Raw genomic sequence first — 16,319 nt, forward strand, 5'->3', positions numbered from 1 at the left:
CTGGAATAACTAAGCGGGCGCAGACATTCTAATGAGACATTCTAATGATTTCTGATAGAGCACTCGCTGCTTTTGTACTCCTGACTCACCTCACCTCTGGGCTGTCAGTGCGGCCACTAAATACCCTGATGCACAGGCAGTGCTCATTGCGACCCTCATTATCATGATAGCAGCTTGTTATTTGTGTGTGTTGAGCAATTTGCATTGTTCTTAAGCTTGCGTACGCCATAGTGCAAAATAATTGCCGGGCCGCTAGGCAATTTGGATTTTGCAGCTGCAATTGTTTGCACTACGCCTATTCATTGAGTTAGAACCGTGTAATTTCAAACCCATGGAATATCAGTAACCATGCTTCTTAAAGATGATTTAAATGAGATCTGCAGTTAGCTGTTGAAAACCACATGATATATGGTTGAAGGCAATATCAAGCACTACAGCTGCATTTTTTTTTTTTATTAGGCGACAATGTGTTTTATGATCATTAGAAGTTGGTGTAGAAAAATCCTCATAAATGATCAGCTTTTATGTAGAAAGGATTATTTTCCCAATTAACTAATTGCTATCATATATCCTAGAATGTTTTGAAGGTGTACAGTTTAATACACTACCCACAAATTAAAAATCTAGTGCTAAAATCAGATGCAAAAAATTAATTAATTAAAAATAATGGTATGAAATTGTAAAGGATACTTGAATAGGTAGCCTGATAATAACATTTACATCTGAGCTGCAGTTACAGTGCCCTTGTTCCTTATGCACTAGTGTCACAGATACAGTTTTTTGCTGTGTAATTTTAAGCACAGGCTAACACTATGTAAATTTTTAAATTAAGGATGTAGTACATTTAATTGACCTGTAGCTTGAGCAGCAGAATACTGAGTGATTAAATCATTGCTACAGTAGCTTGCTGTCACATCAATTGTACAATGACTAATAAGCTCTGTGGAAGATAATTAAAATCTACATGACTATGAGAATTGGCTTCAGTTCTGAGCCTCCTTATCCTTGACTTCATTAGTGTTTCTATTTAAAAATGTGACATTAACAAATATATTAGCTTTAGCTTTGGCTTTAGATTATTATACATATTTTTTATAACAGAATTATTATAGAAACTTAAAGACATGACAGTGATGGGGAGTTAAAATAATGTAATACGGTGTTCGCCCTTTATAACGCTGAAGTGGGGAGCCATAGTTACAAGACCTTGCTATTTGTGTTCCACCTTATAACGAGTATACAAGGGCTAGTGTAATGACAGTATGGAGCAAATGAGAGCCCCGACCCTACTGTGTTACAACCGATTCCACACTATAACAAGGCGAGTTATAACGGGTGAGCACTGTATATAGTAGATAGACACCAATTGGTACAGAGTTTGAAATTGAGAAATTATGTCAAATTGATATTAGCTATTCTGAATAAGTATTCTTATTTAACTGTACTCTCTAGAGAGAGAGAGAGAGAGAGAGAGAGAGAGAGAGAGAGAGAGATACTGTGCAAGATACAAGCTGAAGTTCACCCCACTCAAGGTCAGAGTGGCTCCACTTGGGTTGGACATCAGCTTGTATCATGCAGTAACCTACACAGAATTCAATGTATTAGGCAAATGTTTCTGAAAAGGCTTAGCAAGCCTGTTCTTGTGGAAGTCCTGAAAATGAGATTTTTTCAACCGAAGAAGTTTACCTGGCAAATATGTTTTGAATGTATTAAACAATTTGCCTTTATTTACTAAATATTGTAGGCCGAATTCGGGAGAAAGATCAACATATTTTTTAAATAATATTATTTCATGGATTTTTTAAAAAAGTTTTTAGAAAGACATGCAGTAAAACTTCAAACACTTTAGTAATCTTATCTGCTCAAACGAATATTGTGTATCTGTAAATAAGCTATGTTGTTTGCTTGGTTCAGTGAATTTCTTTTATTTACAAAGATACTCTTTGAAGCAGCCTAAGCATAGAATCAGCCTCCAGCCCTTAAAGATCAGCAACTTTGCATACAACATACAACAACTGTCTCTACCATCCCCCATCCCAGCAATGCCAGCAGTTACAGCCTTCCATTGCTCTGGAAGATCACGGTCTACTCCACTCTCGTCTTTACCTTAGCCATGTCAGCAATTTTTTGACATAGCCCTTTAACATGTTCGCCTTCTCCCTTTCTAATGATGCATTTCCAAGTACATCCACCAGTATGTATCCCTGATGTAAAGCCAATGTTAGAATTAGTATTAGGTACAAATTCAGTGACAAGCAAAATCATGCTTTGAGTCATTAAAATGTCTAAACCAACACAAAATATAGCATTGTGATTTAGCAGTACATACATTTTTATGGTTATATTTATGAGGCATTGGTAAGAGTCTATTAAGGCAATCCTGATCATATATATTACTCCAAAGAGCATAGTTCAGACTTACAGAGCTTACAAGGTCAGTCCGAGTACACGAGTGCATGAGAGTATAAATCCTTATCAGAAACAAACCAGAAAAATTCAACCTTACATTATGCTGGAGTGGAGAATGCATTGCTAAAACCTTAAGACTACCAAAATCCTGTCCTTGTGCACAGAATACCCAGTGTACCTCAAAAGGGAGAACTTGGGTGTTTTGTTGGTGCAGGATAGGTAATCCACCATTTCGTGATAATAATAAAAAAAACATGTGTGATATTAGTACCTTCTTTTTTGGTCAAACCAGCCCATGTCTCTACCCTGTCAGTCTGCTTTTAGTTTCCTCAGCTGTAGGCCGTTCATTTTTATTTCATTCAGCTTTCCCTTTTTAACTTGGTTATACCCAGAGGACTGCAATATGGACTGTGGGCTGAAGATGCTGATAAGAATGCACTGCTCATTATACCAAGCATTAGTAACTTCCAAATACTACACTCATTGTCTTCAGTGGGAAAAAGCACATCAGTAGTGTCTTACGAAGAGAAAGCTTCTGATTAAAATGTTGTTGTCTTCCACATGGTAAGCATCAATTTGATGAAAGACTGTAAGGAACAAGTTTTTCTTTCGATACATCTTTTGTTTGTTTGCTTGAACATAGAGCACAGAATGGAATGTGTTTTTGAAGCTGATAATACATTTTTCCCATCTACAGTCCAACGTTTTAAAATAAACAAAACAAGGATTTAATTGTTTTAAATCATTTCATTTCAAAAATAAAAAATGACTAAAAGTCACCGGCTTTCATATTTGCTTGGTACGATTTGACAAGTAAATATACTAACAGGAATACAGAAATCCTATTAAATCCCATTAATTCAAAAGAAAGCCTTAGGTTTGTCATGTTTAGTTTGCTGCAGTGCAGGACTGAACTTGCACTTGTATTATCAGAAGCCACTTCAAAGTAGTTTTGGAGAACCACTGATGTGGAAGTTTTATTATTTATTTATTTATTTATTTATTATCCATGTAGTTTATGTTCCCAGACTGACAACAAATGGCTTATGCATCTGTGTATTATATATGTATTTATTTAAATATAGGTCACAGGCTCAAAGTGTGTTTTATATTATTGTATCAGGGCTTACAGAAATTGTTCCCATTTTTTTTTTTTTTTAGATGTACATCACTAGTACAATGAAAGACACAGGCTCAAGACTCGCAAAGCCTGTGCTGTGTCTGGGTCTGATGTGTACGGCGTTTCTCACTGGAGTGAATAGGGTAGCTGAATACCGGAACCACTGGTCTGACGTGATTGCAGGATTTATAATCGCTGTGGCAATAGCAACCTTCCTGGTAGGCATCCACCAATACCACTACTTTGTTTGTGTCTATATTGTACAAATGCAGATACTGAAATATGTCTGTAACACTTAAGTACTCCATGGATTCTGAAGTGGTTGTTTGAACTTTTGATCCTTGCCTGAGGTAACACAACCTGAATTCAACTTCTGCCAGAAGATTAGCCATATGAGGCCTGCTTGGTGATGTGACAATTACTCCACAATTCAGTCCATTACTCCCTGGTGGAAAGAAGAAATGTACAGTACCAACCACATTGAAGCTTGACTTGGGAAACAACACAGGACTAGTTGGGTGCTCAATGGTAAAGCAATGGGGAATAATTTGAGTTATGTATTTATAATTGGGGTAGTTTGCTATCTTGTTTAAATTCCATATACTGCACTTATTTATATAAAGTAAAGGCAATTTAAAAGTTGACTACCTTTGTATACTGTTAGACCTACCTGTTACTATAGCAGTGTAACATATGTAGAAGATTAATATAATCTGATTGTAGATGTATGGGTGTGTGCAATGGGGCTTATTTTAAAGAAATATATAAAACTATGAAAGATACTGTTAGATCTGACTGAATTCAACAGCATCTTAATGCCAGATACTGTGGTTAAATGAGAAATGTCTACTCTACTGTTTAGCTTTACTTTTATATATCAACACATTCAAGATCATTTTTAGCATCCTTGCCAGACTTCATTTTGATATTGGCATATAAAAAGCTATTTTTACTGTCTTTTTAGGCTGTATTTGTTAGTATTTCCCAACGCTAATAGACTTTTCCCCGAAGACATACATGATTCAAAATAAATCATATATATGTATATTGTAATGGCCTCTTTTTTCAATCTGTCTGGATGTGCTTGGGCATGGGCTTTACTTTGTTTAAGGAGTAAAAAGGGGAAAATGTCAGTAAAATAGCTCTCTGGAGACTGACGCAAATTAGACTTTCTGTCCTTGCTAAAAGGGTTCTTTGAGAGCATACAAACTGTAATGTTCTTTAGGGTTAACTAAAAGGAAGCGCCTATCACTGATGTGATACCATTATGTGAATCTGATGACACGTTGGTACATTTTAACCATAGTACTTTTAGGTCTAGCAAATATGATTAAAGTTAGAATACCACTGAAGTTTAAAGCAGCCATAAATCTGTACTGAATTACATCGATAGTCTTGCAATGGTCTCATGTGCATACAAAAAGGTTTTGCTTCTTGGTTAGGTGATTGGATTCCTGGGACAAAACATCAGGTGTGAAGGAAGGTTAAACTGTGCATTGGAGAGGTTCCACTGAACATCAAACAGTTTATTGCTGATGCATATATATGAAATGTTCCTGCTTACACTTTAGCATGACAAACTGGCACATCAGATTCTTTTTAATCCCAGTTTTAACAGTTTTTCTTTGCATTGTTATACAATTCTATATTTTCTTTACTTAATCCAGATGAATACATTGTAGGAACTGCTACATAAGTACTACTATATTATAGTATAGGTGGACGGACCCAACTGTAACTGCAGACCCCTCTAGTAGAAGAGGAAAGATAACTCTACTCAACCAGTTCAACAGTAAACTAATCTAACAGACCACTCTATATCTATGTACATGTTAAATGTGCCCAGTGTTTCTGTAAAGCTAATTAATGAGAAGAGTTAAGGCAACAACGCAATAGCAGTAAGCAAATAGTCTTCAATTTGTTTGTTTTGTTTCTGTTCCTAAAAACACTTCCAAAGGTGGTGTGTGTGGTGCACAACTTCAAGCGAAGGCATTCAGAAAGTAAAAAAACTGAGCCAGACAGCCTGCGCAATATACCTATGAGTGACCTCCCAAGAATAGAAAGCCCAATGGAGAAATATCCTCCAGCAGTAAAGGTAAATCATTATATATAACCCTAACCATATATATATATAAAGAAAAAAGTTAAACAAAAAAATGTTTTAGTTTATTCATCCTGAACATGCTTTTGCATTGAGTATTCATGTGAAGTAGACAACACGTTCTATTTATGAAATGTATTTTAAAGTTTGTACTTAGGTTTCTTTACTCTGTTAATGAAATGTTTATCACCTGTGATGTTATGCATGCTGTAGGTATCACACAGTTGTCTTAGAGAAACTTCCCAGGAAAAAACGCCACAGACCAACTCTTCTAAAGTCCGCCTTGCAAGATGAATTTCCTGGATTTCTGGAATGAACAGCTTTGAACACCTTCATGACACAAGGCAATAAACGCATGTGCGCTACGCACCTGTGTGGAGGACATAGGGCTGCTACCTTTGAATGTCCAAAATTAGAAATCATTTGGTAATCTGGTAAACCCAATTGATGTACAGTGATTTAGTAATCCTATCAGTCCCATGCAAAAGACGTATGTATTCTTCCAGTTATTGTTTAAACTAATGGCTCCTAAAAACTGAACAATTCCTTAACAATCATATCAGGTGTGTTCTATAAAGGACACATATGTTGGCGACTTTAACAGCAGGTTTTGAGAGATTATATATATATATATATATATATATATATATATATATATATATATATATATATATATATATATATATTATATAAGCATATTCTTGGCTGAACCGACTTGTGAAAAAAGTCACTTTTTTCAGTAGATTTTTTGAGTTCTGTTTATTCAAAAATAAGGCATTTATTGTAGAATAATAATAAAATCATATTAGTCCAACTGGATATTCGTAGGTGACCTTAGCATCCAATGATCTTTCTTACTCAGTATCTGACATACTGTTATGTGTGTTCTAGATAACAACATAATGATGTGTGTGTGTGTGTGTGTATATATATATATATATATATATATATATATATATATATATATATATATATATATATATATATATATATATATAATATATTTGGAGCATTTAAAGCCTATCATTGGTCCTTATAAGCACTTAATGATGCTGATTTTTTTTGTTTCTTTGCTGTGTTTACTTCACCTTTTAGTGTGCGATTTAAAACCATGGTTTTGGAGTTCTACTGGTTTTGGAGTGTCAGATAAAAAGCATGTATTTATATTTGAAGAGTTAGAAGTGACAATTGTGAAGCCTGTGTTGAATTAAAACTTTTTGTATCCTTAACATGTGCATGTCCATTTATCCCAGAGTCATGCTGTGCCTGTTTAGTAAGAGGATACCTGGAACAGAAAGTTATTGTAAAACACCAAATGATTAAAATGGGGTAAATGTTATATAGCACTGTTATACTGCCTCTCCCTTATAAACATTTACCCCTATTTATGCACAATATTTTTGCAGTTTTACCATGCTTCTTTCATGGTTTTACTACACGTTTACCGTGTTTATTAACATGCTTTTTACGTTGCTATTCTTTGCAATGCTTACCTATGCTTGACCATGCTTTATTTCACTTTGCTGTGTTTTTAACAGGGTAGACTTTTATAGGGGCTCTGGCACTATGCAGAAGGAGAAGCAGGGACTACAAATGCCCTCGTAGATAGTGTTGAAATAATCCACATAACAATTACTCAAGGGATGATTAGATATGCAGTCTGTTTAACATGGCATGTAGAACTAGTGGGTGGTCATGAGACAGATTAACTAATACAGCTCTGACTGTAAACTCATACCCTGTGTGGTGAATTTGTACTAGTTATGCTTTTTCTGAACAGGAACAATTTTTTTTTATTATTATTATTAATAGACACAGTGTAAAATGAAAGAAAAAAAAATCAATAGCCAATACAAGATTGCATCACGCATAGCAATTTAGACAGAGACTGCATTAATATCAAGAGGCAGGAATTTAATTCTTTTTTTTTTTTTTTATCAATCCATGTGATTTGAGTTCATTTTTTGGAAATACAGTAACACGCAATTGAAAACTGGTACTTGTTAGATTGCTTGTTAGATCAGAATGATCTTACAATCTCGTTTCTGTCTGTTTCAGAATCACATCACCTTTGCCGAAGTCACATGATGTTGAAGCGGGTGTCAGTTCCACACCTTGGACATCCTCCCTATTCATGGTTCAGTCATCATAATTGGAGTGAAATATATAACCTGAGATTATCTAATTGTTTATGATCATGGAATCTTCAAACACATCAGCAAACAATCTCTCAAATGCTGACAGAAAGCTGAAAGAGACTATCTGCTTTTAACCAGGTGTCTACAGAATCACGGACTATTTTATTTTATCAAAATCCTCATCATTGCTATGAAACATGCCACTTTCATGCCACAATTAATTCAGCATATGGATTTCATCTAAATGTATTACCAAGCCCCAAAACAGGAAATGTATAACACTGCTATAGTTTTAGTTATGTGCATTTATTTATTTATTGTACAATCTTTCTTTAAAGGGGTTATTATAAAAAATAAAAACAAATCTCCCATTTCACATTTCTTCAGAAAGGACATTTAAGAAATGATTCGTAAATAATGCAGTGCTAGACTGTTATAGCTATAGCATATGTCTACCTGTCGCTCATTCTGCTTTATTCAAATGTTTTTATTTGATCATGGTTTACGTCATCAAGTGCCAATCAGGCACAGAAACCTGCTAAAAAGCTTAACTTGCAACTTGATACTAGAAATACAATACTAGAAATGCTGAAACCTGAAACAATATATTGCATAAGGTTTATATGGATGCAGCAGAAGCAATACATTTTGTAACTACTACATCTTGTTTATTAGCATATGATATTTTGAAAATGGGTCCTTTGTTGTTTAGCTTCTTAAGAATATTATGCAACACAAAACCAAATTATCTTGATATTATAACATTAATATGCAAAGCAATAACACAATTTCATTTGCTTCTGTCTGGAGTTTATATCATATCAGAATTGCTTGAGGGGTTGTTTGACAAGGAGTATTATCTCTTTAATTAAACATATCACTAGGTGGGGAATTGAATGAGGAATATTACTGCATTTGCTTTATGGGAGCGTTAATGCAAGTCTAATCCTTTCTGGCCCTGCTGCTGTGTAGTACAGTTCAAGTAAGGTACATATTACAATTATAACATTATATAGAGGTATTTAAAAAAGAAAAATGATTTTGCAATTGTGTCATTCTCCATGTTTTAAAGTCTTTGTTTAAAATGACATTACCATTTATGTTCTGTTCTATAAGACTTTGCAGTGATAGAATGACACGTTTTGTTTCTTTTTGAAAATGCAGAAATGCACCTTTTTACTTTCTTTAATCACATCCATTTATTTCAATACCTAATCGTAGTAGGACTCGTGAAAATAAATCATTATGTGGCAGCTTGTAATTATGTTCTGTGAACACAGTTTTGCCTTCTCTTGTGAGCATTGTATTAAGACAGCTAAAGGAATAATGGAAAGTTGAACAGCTTGTATTTTAATTTTTAATGATTTGTGTTAGTAGCTCAAAGCATCCTTAAAACCTGTTCAGTAATTCTGAATAACTTAGTTTTGTAGCATCTTCTGAATATTGTTTTCTTACATGCTATATGTATGGTACATGGTTTGGTCCTCAATTATTGTTCATTCAATATGACCCCATACTCTAAAATTATTCTCAATCTTACTGTTAGTTTTTTACACTGTAAATAACAAATGGATACTCCATAGTTTCAAGACCTTTTTAAATAAAAAATAAATAAATAAACAGAACTTGTCCATTGTTTGTAGACTAAATTCACCAGTAGAAATTATTTTAAAACTGACCTATTTTCAGTTTATTGTTTAAAGTGCATAGCACGCTCGCTCTCGCTCTCTCTCTCTCTCTCTCTCTCTCTCTCTAGGACTTGCTTCAACAGGTAAGTATGCTACACATGGTGCTGCATGAAATGACAGAGCAACAGATGGTGCTGCAGGAAATGCAACAGCAGTTTGAGGAGCTTGTACTCCTAAATGACAGAAAGCTACCAGAGAGATAGAAGAGGGTTGAAACAGCTGGGTTCAGATAGGCAGAGAAAAAAAAAACAGTCTGTATAGGAAAGACAGGTGGAACTGAAGAGGTGGAGGGGTAATGCTATATATAAAAAATAGTATTGAAGCCAGGGCCTTTATGGTCTCATTTTAAGTGCTTTTCACAAGCTTTTACAAAAGAGGATACAGACAACATGCCCCACGTCGACCTGTTCCTATCCAGTTTTAAATAACGGCAGAAGTGTTAACAGGACTAGGATCTCTTAAAATAAATAAATTCCGTGGGCCGGATGAAATGAAACAAGTTATTTACAAAACGCTAACTAAGAACATGCAACGGTCTCTTGAGACGGGTTGTACCGACAGACTGGAAAATTACCAACATAGTACCACAAAAAGAGATACAAAACCGAACCAGGTAACTATAGACCAATATGCCTGACTTCTATTATATGTTAATTATAGTAAGATCCAAAATGGAAAATTACCTATATGGTAACAATATCCTGGGAGGCAGTCAGCATAGTTTTAGGAAAAGGGTGATCACGTCTAACTAATCTGCTTGATTTTTTTGAGGATGCAACATCGACAATGGATAATTGCAAAGCATATGACATTGTTTATTTAGATTTCCAGAAAGCTTTTGAAAAAGTCCCGCATAAAAGATTAATTCTGAATGCAGTAGGGATTCAAGGAAATGCATGCACATGGATTAGGAAGTGGTTAACATGTAGAAAACTGGTAGTACTGATACAAGAGAAATCTCAAAATGGAGCAAGGTAACCAGTGGAGTGCCAAAGGGCTCAGTATTATTAGGTCCTCTGCTCTTCCTAATCTACATTAATTACTTAGACTCTGCTATAGTAAGCAAAATTGTTAAATTTGCAGATAACACAAAAGTAGGAGTGGCAGCAGCAAAGGCCATTCAAAATGATCTAGACAGCATTCAGAACTGGGCAAACACATGGCAAATGACATTTAATATAGAAAGTAAGGTACTGCACGCAGGCAATAAAAATGTCCATTATAAATACCATATGGGAGATACTGAAATTGAAGAAGGACTCAATGAAAGATTTAGGAGTTTATGTTGACTCAGAATGTTCGGGAAGTTATAAAAAAAGGCCGACAAAATGCTCGGATATACTGTATAGTGAAAAGTGTTGAATTTAAATCAAGGGAAGCAATATTAAAACTTTACAATGCATTAGTAAGACCTCATCTGGAATATTGTGTTCAGTTGTGGTCACCTCGCTACAAAAAGGATATTACTGCTCTAGAAAGAGTGCAAAGAGGAGCAACCAGATTATTCCTGGTTTAAAAGGCATGTCATATGAAGACAGGCTAAAATAATCAAATCTATTCAGTCTTGAATAAAGAAGACTATGTGGTGATCTGATTCAAGCATTCAAAATTCTAAAAGGTACTGATAATGTTGACCCAGGGGACTTTTTCGACCTAAAAAAAAGAAACAAGGACCATGGGTCACAAATGGACATTAGAGAAAAGGGGCATTCAGAACAGAAAATTGTGGGAATATGGGACGAACTCCCCAATAATGCTGAAGCTGACACCCTGGGATCCTTCAAGAAGATTGATGAGTTCTGGGATCAATAAGCTACTAACAACCAAATGAGCAAGATGGGCCGAATGGCCTCTTCTCATTGTAACTTTTATGTTCTTAAGATCATTATACCTCTGGAAGAAAAAAAAAAAATCAGAAAGGTCAGGGTTTGGAAGGGAGTTGTGGTATTACAAAGTTGATTCCTGACTCCCACTATAAAGCTACAAGGTGAATTGAACTGCAGCACAATTCAAGGTTGTCAGCTTCACCTTCTTTTAAATATCAGAGGAAGGAACGAAACTACTGTAGGCATACTAGAACTGCTGCCTATGCAAGATTGCAGTTATATTAAAAGCTAAGTAAAGAAACTGTGATCGCAGTACTCATACCATTTGATTTTGACAGGGTTCCTCACAATGCAGGTTTGACTCATTCCCTCGTCAAAGGCATGGAGTATGGGAGACACTGCCCTCAGTAATTTCCATCACGGCTTCTGGAGGATGTGGGAAGTGTTGGTACTTTGGAGCAGATTGAGTTCCCTGTACAAATTCAAATAAAACAGCAAACTATTTTAAAGCAATTGTATTAGGATTTTACATAAATAGAGTTTTACTGCCAGCCGCAAACATTTTGGTGCAGCTTATTTATTCCCTTTTTCTCAAGGGATCAAATGTTTGCAAACCAAAAAAGTGGAAATATTATTTTTATTTATATCATAGTTTGGAAGGTGCTTTAAACATGAAATGACTTGTTAAATTGTGTGTGCATTTTATCTTGCAGTACTTACAAACGCCTCTTGCAGCAGCCCTTTCTAAAAGATGAGAACATTTTCAAAACAAGTAGTGCGTGTTGAGGACCCTTGCTGTATAAAACATCAGTGTATGACATGTTGCAAAAGGGACTATGAGAAAACACTTTTTCATACGTTAATACTACAACAGATAACTGATTTCTTCTATCTGTTGTAGAACAGAAACACGTTTATCATACAAAAACATAATCATGTATTTTTTTTGGAAGAACTCTTTACCTTTGATGATTCTCTTGTCTGACGGAATATAGCATTCACAGGATGTGCTCGAAAGGCACGGGTACAAGCCTGTACTTTTTAAAAGAAAAAGTTTATTAGGCACCTTCCACAGAAATGCAAACATTGCTCAAAGTGTGTGTGAATATATATATATATATATATATATATATATATATATATATATATATATATATATATATACACACACACACACACACACACACACACACACACACACACATATATATCTATATATATATATGTGTGTGTGTGTATATATATATATATATAGACAGACACACACACACACTACATGTTTCTGGAGTTTGTATTTACAAGTAATGCTATGTCTTGGCAGTCAGTCAAAAGTGAAAAAACCTTACTGTGCTCAAAACCATTTAAATTTAACTTACCCTTTCACTTTATAAAAGTGGCTACCTTTTCCCTTTAAATGAGATTTGATGGAATCGATTACCCACTGAGATTCATGAACCGAGTTGTAAAGCTTGCTTGTCAACTATAACATGACTAAATGCATTTATAGACTGAAATAAAGAGAGGGCAAGAATCAATCCTGTCTACATTTTACATGTTTACATTTATTTGTGCAAAATATCCAAGTGACCTAATGGGGGAAAAGCAGCCCTGTTGATCTGTGACTACATGCATGTCCATCTTCTAAAACAAAGTCTTCAAAAATTGCCACATTTGACTCAGATAAACTTGGAATTTGTGAACAATCAACCAAATGTTATACTGCAATCAGTTCTTGCTGAACTGCAGGTCTTTACCAATTTTGTCGTCTTAATTTGGCACAGTTTTTTTCCAAGTTCTGAAGCAGGTTGAAGAATAGTTATAGGGACTCTTGATCATTACCCTGGCTGAAGGTGGTGAATGTGATTTGTGTGAAACACAAGAGTCTTCTGATGAGGCTTCAGAAACTCCTGGGCTCCAGTCATCTGAGGCTTCAATGTTACTGGGACTATTGTAAGAGCTATACTGGACTCTCCAAACAGCATTAGTATTCTTTCTAGAGTGATCAAAGCTATACCACTGTTTTTTATTAATGGACATGTTCATTTCATTGGTTATTAAACAGCTGCTTAACGGAGACTTGAAGCATGTTCTGTTGGTAGATTGGTTCTTCTGGCTGTCTTTCATCTTGATGCATACTGGCAAGAGAGTTTCCTTTCGATGTCCTGGCATGAAGAGTTCAAGCTTACAATCAGTGTAAACTTTTTGATGAAGTGTCACTGTATTTTCAGTTTGTGTGATGAAACTAGATTGTACATTTTGCTGTTTAAATGTTGTTGGTACATTACCGTGTGCCAAATATATAAGTCGTTTTGATCTTGAAGAATTATAAGAGGTGCTGTTTTGAGTTTTGTTGCACTGTCCAATTGCAGGTATATGATTTGTTGACTGTAATGCCTTCACTTTGGCTACAGTTTGTGGTGTAATGTTTGACTGCTTGCTGGAGCAGGTCGTTTTGGTGGAAGATGACTGGAATTCAAAACATCTTACAGACTGCTGGTCTATCTCACTGGTGCCCTTGATGTGAGGAGCTGCCTTGCTGCTGGAGGAAGGATTCATGGTCGATAAATGAGATGCTATCACTATGTTGTTCTTATCAAGACTTCTGCATTTCTGCTTCTCTGCAGATAAAGGGTTTGGGCTTTCATGGAGATCAATCTCACCTGAAACAAACACAGAAAGTTTTATTTGTTTGATTCTTAGAATCACCCAGGACCATTTTGATAGCACAAGGCTATGAACTTTCTAACACTAGCATTTTCATAAACATACAAGTTAAAAACATTAGTGTAAAGGAATTCAAACCAATGTAATAAACCCAATTCTTTTTACCTTCTGCACAGGTACCAGGATGCAGAAAAAAAGAACCAGTGTTAATCAAGTAAAAAAGAGCTGAACCAAACTACAGGTATATCACATCATATCCATGTAATCACTGAGCCATATAATTATATAATATATATATAATATATATATATAATATATATATATATAATATATATATCCTTAGGAAAAATTTAGAAACTATAGGGTTACAGGATGGCAGCTACAGAACAAACACATTGGAAAATTAAAGAGAAACATATATTCTCAGAATACAATAGGAATGTAACATTCAGTGCTGTAGGTTTATTTTGCCTACAAAATACATTACAAATGAAGACTTTCACCTATTTCTGGTAAACATACAATATAAAGTTGTGTAGTATAAAATAACTGTATTTTTGTGTATTACTATGTTATTTACATTTGTAAAAAAATATCACAAATATTCACCATTTCATTTATTTTACAGAGTACTTAATTAAACAAACTGTTAGTGTACCATTTACGGAAATTGTATTTAAGTGGAATTATAAAATGTAAAACCATATGTGGCAGAGCAAAGCTCTGCCCTTTAAATTGGCAGAGATGGGGTTAACTTCCCCTACCTGCCTGGGTTTATTATGTTCAGGTGGCTGGGGTTGATTAGTTGATTAGGTTGATTAACGATCAATCAGCGCCCAGCCACCTGATATAAAAGGAGGCCTCTGCTTCTCATTTGGGGAGAGGGAGCTGAGGAAGCAGGTTGGGTTTTTTTTTTTTTTTGGGGTTGTTTAGAAAGTTTGAATCCAGTGAAGGCATCGCCCAGCCTGGAAACTGTTATTTTTGTAAGTTTTGCTTTTTATCTTTTTTGTGTTTAAATTGCTTTGTTTTGGCCCTTGTGCCCTTTCATTTTGTGTTTATTTATAATAAAATAGTTATTTTTTTGAACTGCAGTCTGTCTCTGGGCCTCTATCCACTCGCCAGCCTGCCACACCATAACATTCAAATTTGGTAACATCAATAAGAGCAAGCAAAGACCGACTTTATGTAATGCACGGCCTTTACAGAGATCTAACCAGTGTACTTGCTTAGACTATAAATGGATCACAATGAATTAAAACAAAGAGAGATATTATGTATTCCAACCAAAGACAACAGTTTTAATAACTTACCTATGGAATCAGTAACATTCTTTACCTCCCATCCAGTAAACTGAATTGTATCCATTCTGTAAACAGATTAAACCAATTTTTTGGTAATTAGTATTTCTACTTAGTAACACATTAGGTCTTTGTCCAGATTCATACCGTGTCATTGTATTTTACTCGCTTCGTTCTATTGATTTACTGCAATAGGTTAGTAAGCAACACATCTTTATTCCCTTGAAAGGAATCCAGTTAGCCCTGTCATATTATTAACAATACAATACATGTATGGAATTTTCATATTGCCATGTCACTTGGGTCTCTTGCCCAGATCATTACACTTAGCCAAGCCATGTAACCCTCTAGCACCAGTGTGGTGGTACCACAGTTGGTAGGGTTACAATAAACTGTCTTGGGTGGGGGGCAGGGGGGGATCGCATATCCCCCGTGATTTTTAAGGTTCATATCACATTATTATAATATTGGAAACTGTTATAAGTCAAAAACTTAAAACAACTATAGATTCTGAATGAAAAAAATAATAATTTAGTAAACCTTACAAATAAAAAAGACCAAAAAGGAAAACATAACATATAAAGCTACCAAACCACAAATAAAGAAACCAAAATATGAATGTATTAGTTTTAGATTTGTAAGGGGTGTTTATTTTTCTTCTTTTGAAAAAAAAAAAAAAATCAAGCTAATAAGATACATAATTGTGTGTTCTGGTAGTCAACTTGATAAAGCATGGCATGGAGTTCACAACAGTAACATAGAACAAGTAAAAAAGCATACATTAATTATGTATTGAAAAAGAAACATGCAATATGATCAACATAATTGAAGCATCTCCTAACGTATCCCCTTCTTAAAGCATATACAGAAAACTAACATTGAATTGTTTATGCAGTAACCAAACAGGATAAACACTTTTTTTACAATTTATTGCAGGGTGCAAAAGAGCACTCTCACTTTAAATTAACTGCATCCAATCCCAACAATCCCACAGAACAAGTAGAAGATCAGTACCTGTTTGGTGCAGAAGTCAGTGTTTCAGTGTCCTCACCAAGAAGAACGGGAGAGTTACTAC

General features: G+C 35.0%; 1 protein-coding gene across 2 annotated transcripts in view; it reads left to right on the forward strand.

Moving 5' to 3' along the window:
• Positions 1-9,352, forward strand: part of LOC121330675 (phospholipid phosphatase-related protein type 5-like) — a 29,351-nt gene extending 19,999 nt beyond the window's left edge. For both annotated transcript variants that reach the window (XM_041277376.1, XM_041277375.1), the window contains 3 exons: positions 3,571-3,747; positions 5,487-5,624; positions 7,689-9,352. In XM_041277376.1, coding sequence (XP_041133310.1) covers positions 3,571-3,747; positions 5,487-5,624; positions 7,689-7,718 — 345 coding nt within the window. In that variant the 3' untranslated portion in view covers positions 7,719-9,352. The remainder of the gene's footprint in view (positions 1-3,570; positions 3,748-5,486; positions 5,625-7,688) is intronic.
• Positions 9,353-16,319: the final 6,967 nt, after the last annotated feature.

The sequence above is a fragment of the Polyodon spathula genome, chromosome 18, assembly GCF_017654505.1.
Source record: "Polyodon spathula isolate WHYD16114869_AA chromosome 18, ASM1765450v1, whole genome shotgun sequence".
NCBI classification, from domain to species: Eukaryota; Metazoa; Chordata; class Actinopteri; order Acipenseriformes; family Polyodontidae; genus Polyodon; species Polyodon spathula.